This window comes from Pan paniscus, chromosome 4 (genome assembly GCF_029289425.2).
Source record: "Pan paniscus chromosome 4, NHGRI_mPanPan1-v2.0_pri, whole genome shotgun sequence".
NCBI classification, from domain to species: Eukaryota; Metazoa; Chordata; class Mammalia; order Primates; family Hominidae; genus Pan; species Pan paniscus.
Window position 1 is genome coordinate 37,825,045 of NC_073253.2, and position 13,062 is coordinate 37,838,106.

Here is a 13,062-nt window from a genome sequence, read left to right on the forward strand (position 1 = left end):
AATCGCCACACTGACTTCCACAATGGTTGAAGTCCCACCAACAGTGTAAAAGTGTTCCTATTTCTCCACATCCTCTCCAGCATCTGTTGTTTCCTGACTTTTTAATGATCGCCATTCTAACTGGTGTGAGATGATATATCATTGTGGTTTTGATTTGCATTTCTCTGATGGCCAGTGATGATGAGCATTTTCTCATGTGTCTTTTGGCTGCATAAATATTTTCTTTTGAGAAGTGTCTGTTCATATCCTTCACCCGCTTGTTGATAGGGTTGTTTATTTTTTTCTTGTAAATTTGTTGGAGTTCATTGTAGATTCTGGATATTAGCCCTTTGTCAGATGAGTAGATTGCAAAAATTTTCTCCCATTCTGTAGGTTGCCTGTTCACTCTGATGGTAGTTTCTTTTGCTTTGCAGAAGCTCTTTAGTTTAATTAGATCCCATTTGTCAATTTTGGCTTTTGTAGCCATTGCTTTTGGTGTTTTAGACATGAAGTCCTTGCTCATGCCTATGTCCTGAATGGTATTGCCTAGGTTTTCTTCTAGGGTTTTTATGGTTTTAGGTCTAACATTTAAGTGTTTAACCCATCTTGAATTAATTTTTGTAGAAGGTGTAAGGAAGGGATCCAGTTTCAGCTTTCTGCATATGGCTAGCCAGTTTTCCCAGCACCATTTATTAAATAGGGAATCGTTTCCCCATTTCTTGTTTTTGTCAGGTTTGTCAAAGATCAGATGGTTGTAGATATGCGGCGTTATTTCTGAGGGCTCTGTTCTATTCCATTGGTCTATATCTCTGTTTTGGTACCAGTATCATGCTGTTTTGGTTACTGTAGCCTTGTAGTATAATTTGAAGTCAGGTAGCCTGATACCTCCAGCTTGGTTCTTTTGACTTAGGACTGACTTGGCAATGAGGGCTGTTTTTTGGTTCCATATGAACTTGAAAGTAGTTTTTTCCAATTCTGTGAAGAAAGTCATTGGTAGCTTGATGGGGATGGCATTGAATCTATAAATTACCTTGGGCAGTATGGCCATTTTTACGATATTGATTCTTCCTACCCATGAGCATGGAATGTTCTTCCATTTGTTTGTATCCTCTTTTATTTCATTGAGCAGTGGTTTGTAGTTCTCCTTGAAGAGGTCCTTCACATCCCTTGTAAGTTGGATTCCTAGGTATTTTATTCTCTTTGAAGCAATTGTGAATGGGAGTTCACTCATGATTTGGCTCTCTGTCTGTTATTGGTGTAAAAGAATGCTTGTGATTTTTGCACATTGATTTTGTATCCTGAGACTTTGCTGAAGTTGCCTATCAGCTTAAGGAGGTTTTGGGCTGAGACAGTGGGGTTTTCTAGATATACAATCATGTCATCTGCAAACAGGGACAATTTGACTTTCTCTTTTCCTAATTGAATACCCTTTATTTCCTTCTCCTGCCTAATTGCCCTGGCCAGAACTTCCAACACTATGTTGAATAGGAGTGGTGAGAGAGGGCATCCCTGTCTTGTGCCAGTTTTCAAAGGGAATGCTTCCAGTTTTTGCCCATTCAGTATGATATTGGCTGTGGGTTTGTCATAGATAGCTCTTATTAGTTTGAGATATGTCCCATCCATACCTAATTTATTGAGAGTTTTTAGCATGAAGAGTTGTTGAATTTTGTCAAAGGCCTTTTCTGCATCTGTTGAGATAATCATATAGTTTTTGTCTTTGGTTCTGTTTATATGCTGAATTATGTCTATTGATTTGCGTGTATTGAACCAGCCTTGCATCCCAGGGATGAAGCCCACTTGATCATGGTGGATAAGCTTTTTGATGTGCTGCTGGATTCGGTTTGCCAGTATTTTACTGAGGATTTCTGCATCAATGTTCATTAGGGTTATTGGTCTAAAATTCTCTTTTTTTGTTGTGCCTCTGCCCGGCTTTGGTATCAGGATGATGTTGGCCTCATGAGTTAGGGAGGATTCCCTCTTTTTCTATTGATTGGAGTAGTTTCAGAAGGAATGGTACCAGCTTCTCCTTGTACCTCTGGTAGAATTCGGCTGTGAATCCATCTGGTCCTGGATTTTTTTTTGGTTGGTAAGCTATTAATTATTGCGTCAATTTCAGATCCTGTTATTGGTCTATTCAGAGATTCAACTTCTTCCTGGTTTAGTCTTCGGAGGGTGTATGTGTCAAGGAACTTATCCGTTTCTTCTAGATTTTCTAGTTTGTTTGCGTAGAGGTGTTTATAGTATTCTCTGATGGTAGTTTGTATTTCTGTGGGATTGGTGGTGATATCCCCTTTATCATTTTTTATTGCGTCTATTTGATTCTTCTCTCTTTTCTTCTTTATTAGTCTTGCTAGCGTTCTATGAGTTTTGTTGATCTTTTCAAAAAACCAGTTCCGAGATTCATTAATTGTTTGAAGGGTTTTTTGTGTCTCTATTTCCTTCAGTTCTGCTCTGATCTTAGTTATTTCTTGCCTTCTGCTAGCTTTTGAATGTGTTTGCTCTTGCTTTTCTAGTTCTTTTAATTGTAATGTTAGGGTGTCAATTTTAGATCTTTCCTGCTTTCTCTTGTGGGCATTTAGTGCTATAAATTTCCCTCTACACACTGCTTTGAATGTGTCCTAGAGATTCTGGTATGTTGTGTCTTTGTTCTCGTTGGTTTCAAAGAACATCTTTATTTCTGCCTTCACTTTGTTATGTACCCAGTAGTCATTCAGGACCAGGTTGTTCAGTTTCCATGTAGTTGAACGGTTTTGAGTGAGTTTCTTAATCCTGAGTTCTAGTTTGATTGCACTGTGGTCTGAGAGACATTTTGTTATAATTTCTGTTCTTTTACATTTGCTGAGGAGTGCTTTACTTCCAACTATGTGGTCAGTTTTGAAATAAGTGTGGTGTGATGCTGAGAAGAATGTATATTCTGTTGATTTGGGGTGGAGAGTTCTGTAGATGTCTATTAGGTCCGCTTGGTGCAGAGCTAAGTTCAATTCCTGGGTATCCTTGTTAACTTTCTGTCTTGTTGATCTGTCTAATGTTGACAGTAGGGTGTTAAAGTCTCCTATTATTATTGTGTGGGAGTCTAAGTCTCTTTCTAGGTCTCTATGGACTTGCTTTATGCATCTGGGTGCTCCTGTATTGGGTGCATATATATTTAGGATAGTTAGCTCTTCTTGTGAATTGATCCCTTTACCATGATGTAATGGCCTTCTTTGTCTCTTTTGATCTTTGTTGGTTTAAAGTCTGTTCTATCAGAGAGTAGGATTGCAACCCCTGCCTTTTTTTTGTTTTCCATTTGGTTGGTAGATCTTCCTCTATCCCTTTATTTTGAGCCTATGTGTGTCTCCGTGCATGAGATGGGTTTCCTGAATACAGCACACTGATGGGTCTTGACTCTTTATCCAATTTGCCAGTCTGTGTCTTTTAATTGGAGCATTTAGCCCATTTACTTTTAAGGTTAATATTGTTATGTGTGAATTTGATCCTGTCTTTATGATGTTAGCTGGTTATTTTGCTTGTTAGTTGATGCAGTTTCTTCCTAGCCTCGATGGTCTTTACAATTTGGCATGTTTTTGCAGTGGCTGGTATCGGTTGTTCCTTTCCATGTTTAGTGCTTCCTTCAGGAGCTCTTTTAAGACAGGCCTGGTGGTGACAAAATCTCTCAGCATTTGCTTGTCTGTAAAGTATTTTATTTCTCCTTCACTTATGAAGCTTAGTTTGGCTGGATATGAAATTCTGGGTTGAAAATTCTTTTCTTTAAGAATGTTGAATATTGGCCCCCATTATCTTCTGGCTTGTAGAGTTTCTGCCAAGAGATCTGCTGTTAGTCTGATGGGCTTCCCTTCGTGGGTAACCCAACCTTTCTCTCTGGCTGCCCTTAACATTTTTTCCTTCATTTCAACTTTGGTGAATCTGACAATTATGTGTCTTGGAGTTGCTCTTCTCGAGGAGTATCTTTGTGGCGTTCTCTGTATTTCCTGAATCTGAATGTTGGCCTGCCTTGCTAGATTGGGGAAGTTCTCCTGTATAATATCCTGCAGAGTGTTTTCCAACTTGGTTCCATTCTCCCTGTCACTTTCAGTTACACCAATCAGACATAGATTTGGTCTTTTCACATATTCCCATATTTCTTGGAGGCTTTGTTTGTTTCTTTTTATCCTTTTTTTCTCTAAATTTCTCTTCTTACTTCATTTCATTCATTTGATCTTCCATCACTGATACCCTTAGCATTTTTTCAATGTTATTTTATTGTAAATGTAATAATGACTTCAGGCAGTGATTATTGATGGGTGTTAACATCACACACACGCAAAAATGACTGCCAGAAATTTGTTTCCTAATGGAGTATACAAACTGCTTATGAAATGGTCTTACCAAAGAGTCAGATTTGAATTGGATTAAGTCTGTAGATTTAATGATCAGTTTTCTAAAAATACAGAATACAGAGGTGCATGTTAGATGACAACAGAGGAAAGTAGTCAGCAAAATCTGGGCTGTGAGAATTATACAGGAGAGACAACTAGGGTACATGTGCACAACATGCAGGTTTGTTACATATGTATACATGTGCCGTGTTGGTGTGCTGCACCGATTAACTCATCATTTACATTAGGTATGTCTCCTAATGCTATCCCTCCCCCCTACCCCCACCCCACGACAGGCCCTGGTGTGTGATGTTCCCCTTCCTGTGTCCAAGTGTTCTCATTCTTCAGTTCCCACCTATGAGTGAGAACATGTGGTGTTTGGTTTTTTGTCCTTGGCGATAGTTTGCTGAGAATGATGGTTTCCAGTTTCATCCATGTCCCTACAAAGGACGTGAACTCATCCCTTTTTATGGCTGCATAGTATTCCATGGTGTATATGTGCCACATTTTCTTAATCCAGTCTATCATTGATAGACATTTGGGTTGAAGAGAGGCAACTTTTTTCAACAAAAAGATTGCAAGGAAGAAAAAGATGGAGAACAAAACCATAGAATAAAAGAGACTTCAGAGATATATCAAGCAGTTGTGCTGTATAGACCTTATTTAGATCCTGCGTCTTACTGTACAAAAAAAATGATGAGATGATCATGGAAACTGTATAGTATTTTAGTTTTATCATGCATTAGAAAGTACTTGCAGGTTAGGTGGAAAGTTAACCACTGGGGTGCCTGTACTGCCATAATAATGTCGTATTAAGATTTTTATTTTTTCAGTGCCTTATGTAGACATTGAATACAGGAAGATTTATGGTTCAGGTTTATGGACTATACTTTTTATGTCCTTTAAGGTAACATTTGAATTTTTGGGATCTTCACTTTGTTGAAAGGCCTTCACATGAGTAAGAACTATTAAATGAGCATTTAGCTATTGGACATAAGAATTATTGTGAAAACAATTTATTTTTTACAAATCTTTATTAAGCTTTGCTGTAGTTTTCAGCCCACTGTTGGAAGGAACGAGAGAATACTTTCTCAGAGATGTTCAAAGAGAAGGTGTTTAGAGGGAATTATTTTTATACATTAAGATGGTTGTAAGTGAGAATTCTCTAAGGACTCATGATCTAGACCTTATAGCATCACATGGTAATGTTGGACTGTGAGTTCTTGAATGGCAAGAACAATCTCTTGATCTTTATTCTTAGGTTTAAGCATCTATATAGTTAGTGCTTAGTAAGTATTGAATTACCGAGTGACTTATGGACTATCATAATAAATTTAGTTCTCATAATTAGGGGATGAGAGGATGGAACATTCTAGGAGGTCTGCCATAGGTCTTTGTTAAACCATGTTTCACCTTGTTGAACTTGTTTTTCATGAATATGAGTTTTGCTTAGTCATTTAATTGTGTAGTCTCGAGTATTTTTAACAACTTGGGTTTTTTTTGTTTTTTGTGTTTTTTTTGAGATGGAGTCTTGCTCTGTTGTCCAGGCTGGAGTGCAGTGGTGTGATCTTGGACTTGGTTTTAAGTTAAAGAAAAAACCTGAAGTATATGGATAAGAATTGGACAGGAATATGAAAAAATATAGAAATTTATTTTTGTGTGGTAGGGATTCTGGGTTTTAAATTTTTAAGTTTCTATTTTTTGTGGTAGTATACTTACATTAATTATGATAAAAGGAAAATATGGGGTTACATTACCATCATTAATGAATCTATTTCACAGAGCCCTTGAACACTTAAATGTTTGCTTATGCATTCACTTATTCATTCAACAAGCATTTCTTTAGCACTTAAAACCTGCCAGAGATAATCAGAGATTCATTAGACTGGCAAGTGCCATGTTATAAAGATAAAGATCAATAAATATGGTAATTCTTAGAGTTCATGATTCTAAAAAGCATATTTTTTTCTATTTTGACATCTCTAAAATTTGGACACATCATATAATTGTGTCTTTCAATTGTAATTGGCAGTATGTTTTCCTTAATGGTAAATAAAATAAGAGTGTCTTACAATTGATGTCTTAGATTTGATGAAATACGGTACATTTCTAAACAATCATAAAGTTTTAAGATCTCAAAGCAAGAACCACATGTAAGGTGTCTTCACATTTCCCTAACTCCTAGCACGTAATCACACTGAATACATTTTTTGCTAATTGGTAAAGAAACATTTCTCTCAAAATCTTATCTTTAGGCTTAAGTTTTTGCTTTCTATTACTTTAGAATGTTTTTAAAAATTAGTATGTAAAGTGTTATCTGGCAATATTACTATTCTTCCATTGGATAGAATAGCTTAAACTTTATTGACATTTTAATCCTTTTTTTATTTTATAGTTCATTACTTCTTTTCAGCAGTTACACTATACCTTACAATTAGGAATTCTTGGGTTGTATTTCCATTTCTGATTTGGAGATGGTTGAAGTGTATGCTTGACTGACTAGGATTTAGTTTAAGATAAACTGATAAAGTATAGCTAGTTTTTTGTTATCCATCATAATAGGATGGGTAATTGTAATTTGTGAATGATATCTCAACCCTTTATTAGTTTTTTTATGACAGGTACTAATATGTGTCAAAGTTATACTGGTTTGTATTTTAAAGCTTAATGTTTCCTCTTTAGGGGAGGTAGTAATAAATACTGAAATGGCAAAAAAAAAAAAAAAATGGTAGCAATAGAATATATATAAGAATAGAAGGCCTGAATAATCTACCAACCAGGTAATTGACCTTGGAGCAATAAAAAATTGACTGTGATTTCATGCATTACTATTGAGCCTTATTTAGATTTAACTTTTGTTCCCCACTGATTGAATTAAAGTTTGAGGTTAAATGCTCTATATCCGATTTCTAAACTCTCAGCTCTTCTCAGTCATCTCTCATTGTGAACTCATGAAAGTCAAACATGATAAAACAATCATAAGAAGTTAAAAATTAGGGTTAGAAAAAAAGTATGTATTTTAAACTTGCTGTCTTCTAAATGCAATTTTAAGTTTAAAGAATCAATAGAAATTGATGTTTTATACCAAAGAACACTTAAGACCTTGAGTCCTGCCCTCCCCACCATCACTATACAAATAAAAAGAAATCAATAGGCCCAGAAACATAAGCTGCTAAAGATTTATTTCCAGCAACTATTTTTGATATTCAAGGTACTATTTACTAATCTGATTGAGAAAATGTAGATAATTAAGCATAGGAAATCTATTTTTATTTTAAAAATGATCATTTTCTTTTTAATCTCCGAATCTTTTATATGTTACATTTTAAAATAAGAATAAATGATAGGCATGGATTTAAAAATAACTCTTTGTGATTTTTAGCTAGTTACCTAAATTTAACAGGTCCATTCTGTTAAAAAGATAGGTAGTTCTGTATTTAAAAATTATTAACAGACTGTCAGACAGTATTTGATCAATTTCACGTCTCCTGAATAATCTTAGTTCTACCAGTAGTAGATGTACTCAAAGGATTTTGAAATAAGAACTGAGTATTGGAATTGTCTGAGCCAGTGAAGGCACTGAACTTTGAAACTGAAGATAAGAAATTTGAACATGAAACTCAGTTTGGAGTGTTAAGGAAAGTATTTCATGACTGAAGTAGTGGGATTTTGTTATCTCATAAAGGGGTAAAAAATCCATTAGAACAGATGCTCACATAGCATCTGTTAATTATAAGGGGCCAGTTATATGTCATTCATAGCTGGCTTTCTTTAACACTACTTCTTTCTCTCATACTGAAAAAAAAAAAAGCCTGAATTTGAGTGAAAGCAATATTATGGGGACAACTTTAAATTGATTCTGAGTCATTAAAAATTATTTACAAACTTGTGGATGACATTAACAGTAAATTATTTGACATGCTTACGATGTGATTATTTATACTACTTTGTTGGGTTAGTATAATAAGATGGTGAATTTTAGTATAATATGGTGATGAATAATCCTGTATGACAGGTTATTCCTTTTGATAGTGTTTGTGTTCAGAATATCTTCTACTCTACAGAATTTGGTGATTGTCCCTGTGATATGGTGAATGGGATATAAAAAGGAGAGAGAAGCTATAGCAGACTCTCACAGCTCATTTTTCATGCCATAAGACAAGCTTTACCTGTGCATTTCAAGCATCTTCACTAAAAAGCAACAAAAAAACCCTAAAAAATCCTCAAATCTTCCAAACCAAGAACAAAGCATTTATGTGGAAAGACTAAGGAGTTGAGCTGAGCAAAAGAGAGATCTTGACTTTAAATAATAATTATTTACAGAGAGAATAATAGAAGTAATGAATTTATTTAACATCGTAATCACTTCCTAGAATATCACTTCCTGTCGCTGAAGGCACTTGTCAGCTTGGTTTCATTTCACTTAAGTCAGGGATTTCTTAAAATCATAGAATTTTAAAGCAAAGAAGGACTTTAAAGATTATTTTTACATTTCTAGCAGTTTATTCTTTGTAAACTTATAAATGTCTTATTTATCTTTTGATCTTCCATACCTGGTACAGAAGCTGGAATGTGTTTCATAAATATTTTTTAAATTAGCTGAAATAACTTGATCTTCGTTAATATTAGTCAAAATACCACTAATAAGGTTTGATAGTTCTTAATCTTAGTAATTAAATGTCACCAGTGATTTTTTTTTTCTTGACCCTTTTTCCCTAACCAGATTTGCATCTGCTGGTGATGATGGAATTGTAGTTGTGTGGAATGCCCAGGTGTGTATTGATTATGTGTGGATTGTGTGATAAAGATATGATGATGTAGTTGAGTATGTATTCATATAAATACTATCTGGGGATACATTTGCATATCACTGTTAATTGACACATTAATATTTGAAAAGAGCTAATTAGGATAAATCCATATACAGTGGGGACCAGTATTTCATAATGAAGAGGGAAAGTTTTTTTAAATTGAGATTTTTTTTCCAGCTGGGTGTGGTGGCTCGTGCCTGTAATCCCAGCACTTTGGGAGGCCAAGGCGAACGGATAACTTGGGGCCAGGAGTTTGAGAACAGCTTGGCCAACATAGCAAGACCCCGTCTCTACTAAACATACTAGAAATCAGCTGGGCATAGTGGCACATGCCTGTAATCCCAGTTACTCGGGAGACTGAGGTTGCAGTGAGCCGAGAACATGCCACTGCACTCCAGCCTGGGTGACACAGCAAGACTGTCTCAAAAAAAAAAAACAGAAAACAAAAGTTTTTTCCTAAGAAACAAATGCCAAAGTATGAAAATTCAAAAAATACAAAATTTTAATCTTATTTAACAAAATTTAGGTTATCACTAGCTATGCCCTGACTTCCAAAATGAATAAATGAATTGTGTTGATTTTTGTGAGACACACAAGTTTTCTTTCAACATTGTGTAATAGCATAATGTAACATTTTTCTCATGTTTGACTTAATATTACAAAAGCCTTTTTTTTTTTTAAATAAATACTTAAGGCTTCACCAGTTTCTTCAGAGCCTCTCTTCCTGATCATTTGTTACTCAAATTATTCTTTTTTGAAGTATCTTCCTCTCACCTTAATTTTGGATTGTTATCTAGTCTGACTGTGTCAGATCTTTATTTTTCAATGGCTTTGCCTGTGATAAAAGCAGTTCTTTAACATTATTTTCACCACATTCACGAAGTCCTGCAATCTTGGAAAGATTTACCATTTACCTTGTATTTTTGCATATTTACTACTTGGTAAATTAGTCAGAGACTGATGGATGAAGACATTGGATGGGTAGGAATAGATGTTGGTGTTAAATAACGATGGAGTGGAGACTGACTTTCTAAGTGGTTAATAAATGAGTGGATATATATACTTATTTGTGTGTAGGTACATATACAGTTGTTATGGTGACTTTTATTTTCTTCTATGACCTTATAACTGTGGAGACTTAAATAACAAATACTTGGACAATGAGGACTCCATATTTTTTTCCTGCAAACTAAGTTACTGATGTTTTTATGCTTAATTTACACAATTATATTTTTAAATTTATAGAAAAAAATACTCAAAATTTTCTATAAAAATATACTAAAAATTAGCATTTTGTTTTAGAAAATAAAACTATAATTATGGCTGTACTTTCAGTGCTTGTTTAGATTCTGTGTGATTGCTTAAGTTAAATTCTGAATAAGTAATTTTAAATGGAATGTATATGTATCTTCTATATGGTAGTTCTACTTAATGTTGTCATTTATGATTATCTAAATTGTGAAAGCTAAGCCTATTAACATTTTTATTGGTATTTCAGACAGGGGAAAAACTTTTAGAACTGAATGGACACACTCAAAAGATAACAGCTATTATTACATTTCCGTCCTTGGAATCTTGTGAAGAAAAAAATCAACTCATCTTGACAGCCTCTGCTGATAGAACAGTTATTGTATCCTTTAATCTGGAAGAAACGAACAAGCTGTAGTGGCCTAAGGAGCCACTACATACATTATTAGTCTTTAGCTGATAGGGTCTTGTCTGTATATTCTTGTTATAGCAAAAATGATTTTTGTTCTGTTACTTATAAGATACCATTTATTAGGTATCTGAAAAGTATTAGACTGGAAATAGGAGGTTAAGGCTTGTTATTGATGGAAACTCCATGACTATTGCTGTTCTTTCCAGAGTTACTCTATCAGGTTGTATAAAATTGATGAAATGGGAAAATGTGGACTTAAAAATAATTTATTTTACTATCTCAGTTTGCTTTTCAATTTAGGGAAACAACGATGAGTTGGACTGGAGAATAATTTACATTTTTTTTCCCCACTATACAGCAGAAGAAACCAAATGGTCCCAACCCATAAAAATCTTTGGAGCATCTGAGTCTGATAGAAAAGTGAATTACTGTTTGTTCAGTGTGTAATATTTAATAATTAAAAACAATTTTATAAAAGTAAAATTACTTTTTCTTTACCCATACTTTTAGGTAAAAAGTTAAGATGGGATAGCAGTAGTAAAGTGCTTATGTGTAACAGGCATTGTTCTAATTGTTTTACATATATTAACTCATTTAATCTTTAAAATTAGCCCTTTGACATAGGTATTTTTAATTCTTTTTTTTTTTTTTTTTTTTTGAGACGGAGTTTCGCTCTTATTGCCCAGGCCTGAGTGCAATGGCGTGATCTTTACTCACTGCAACCTCTGCCTCCTGGGTTCAAGCGATTCTCCTGCTTCAGACTCCCGAGTAGCTGGGATTACAGGCCTGTGCCACCACGCCCAGCTAATTTTGTATTTTTAGTAGAGATGGGGTTTCACTCTGTTGGTCAGGCTGGTCTCGAACTCCTGACCTCAGGTGATCCACCCACCCTGGCCTCCCACAATGCTGGGATTATAGGCATGAGCCACTGCGCCTGGTCTTATTTTTAATTATTCTTATTTACAGATGAAAAAAATAGAGTCACACAGAGGCTAAGTAACTTTCCCAAGGCACACAGCCAGTGTAGGGCAGAACTGGCAAGTCTGACTGCAGAGTCAGAGCCCCGAACCACTGCACTTCATAAAATGTTTTCTGTAAACAAACTCAGCCCTTTAATATCTGTATGAGGAATTGGCTTGGTGAAGTCCAGAGTCAAGTGCTATGGATAACTGTTGTCTTTCATTACTTTTATTTTTTTAAAAGAGGTTGTCAGATTAATTTTTTTTTTTTTTTGAGACAGAATCTCACTGTTGCCCAAGCTGGAGTGCAGTAGCACAATCTCGGCTCACTGCAGCCTCCACCTCCCAGGTTCAAGTGATTCTTCTGCCTCAGCCACCCAAGTAGCTGGGACTACAGGCGCCTGCCACCACATCCGGCTAATTTTTTTGTATTTTTAGTAGAGACGGGGTTTCACCATATTGGCCAGGCTGGCCTCGAACTCCTGACTTCGTGATCTGCCCGCCTTGGCATCCCAAAGTGCTGGGATTACTGGCATGAGCCACTGTCTCCGGTCATATTAATTTTTAAAAGTATATGCTTATCTGAAAGTTCTGTTTAAACAGTTTCAAGCATTGGTGAAGTTTTGGAGTAAGCCCAAAAGTATAGGTGTTTCTTAGGCTCTTATAGAACCAAGATACAGACTTTAACATGCTTTAAATGAGTTCATCAACTGAAGTGCTTTCTAGACAGATTGTTCATAGCTGAAAAAATGTCAAGAAAAGGTTTAAATGGGGATAAACTCTCTATACATACATACATATATACATACACACATATATGTATGTTTGTGTGTGATTATGATACAATGTAAACAAGGGCATAAAATTCTCTCAGATGGTTAGGTCAGAGTTGCTTTATTACTACTCTGTAGAGGCAAATATGGGATAAAGCTCTCTTTTTCAGTATCAATGTAATCTTTGCAAAAATAGAATTTAAAATACTGTATTAGACCACTCCTAAGACACTATAGCAATATTTTGAGGCAGTGATTAAAATTACATACGGAAGTTAGTAGCTGGTACAGTGTCACTATTAATTTTACCTGTAAATGATAGTATGGACTCATTTCCTTTGCTGAGTGATTTTTGTTGTTAGAAAAAAATTCTAGGCCGCTTATTTGGCAGTCTCTCTTACCCAAATGAATTCTAAATTTACTCTGCTTGGGTTTTTACTACAGGTTGAGCATCCCTAATCTGAAAATCCAAAATCTGAAATGCTCCAAAATCCAAGACCTTTTAAGCACTGACGTGATGCCACA

General features: G+C 35.2%; 1 protein-coding gene across 4 annotated transcripts in view; it reads left to right on the forward strand.

The window, feature by feature from the left end:
• The window catches only part of WDR41 (WD repeat domain 41), a 184,153-nt gene that overhangs the window by 142,521 nt on the left and 28,570 nt on the right, over positions 1–13,062 (forward strand). For all 4 annotated transcript variants that reach the window (XM_057302283.2, XM_003812643.6, XM_008965077.5 and 1 more), the window contains 2 exons: positions 9,058–9,106; positions 10,644–10,775. In XM_057302283.2, coding sequence (XP_057158266.1) covers positions 9,058–9,106; positions 10,644–10,775 — 181 coding nt within the window. The remainder of the gene's footprint in view (positions 1–9,057; positions 9,107–10,643; positions 10,776–13,062) is intronic.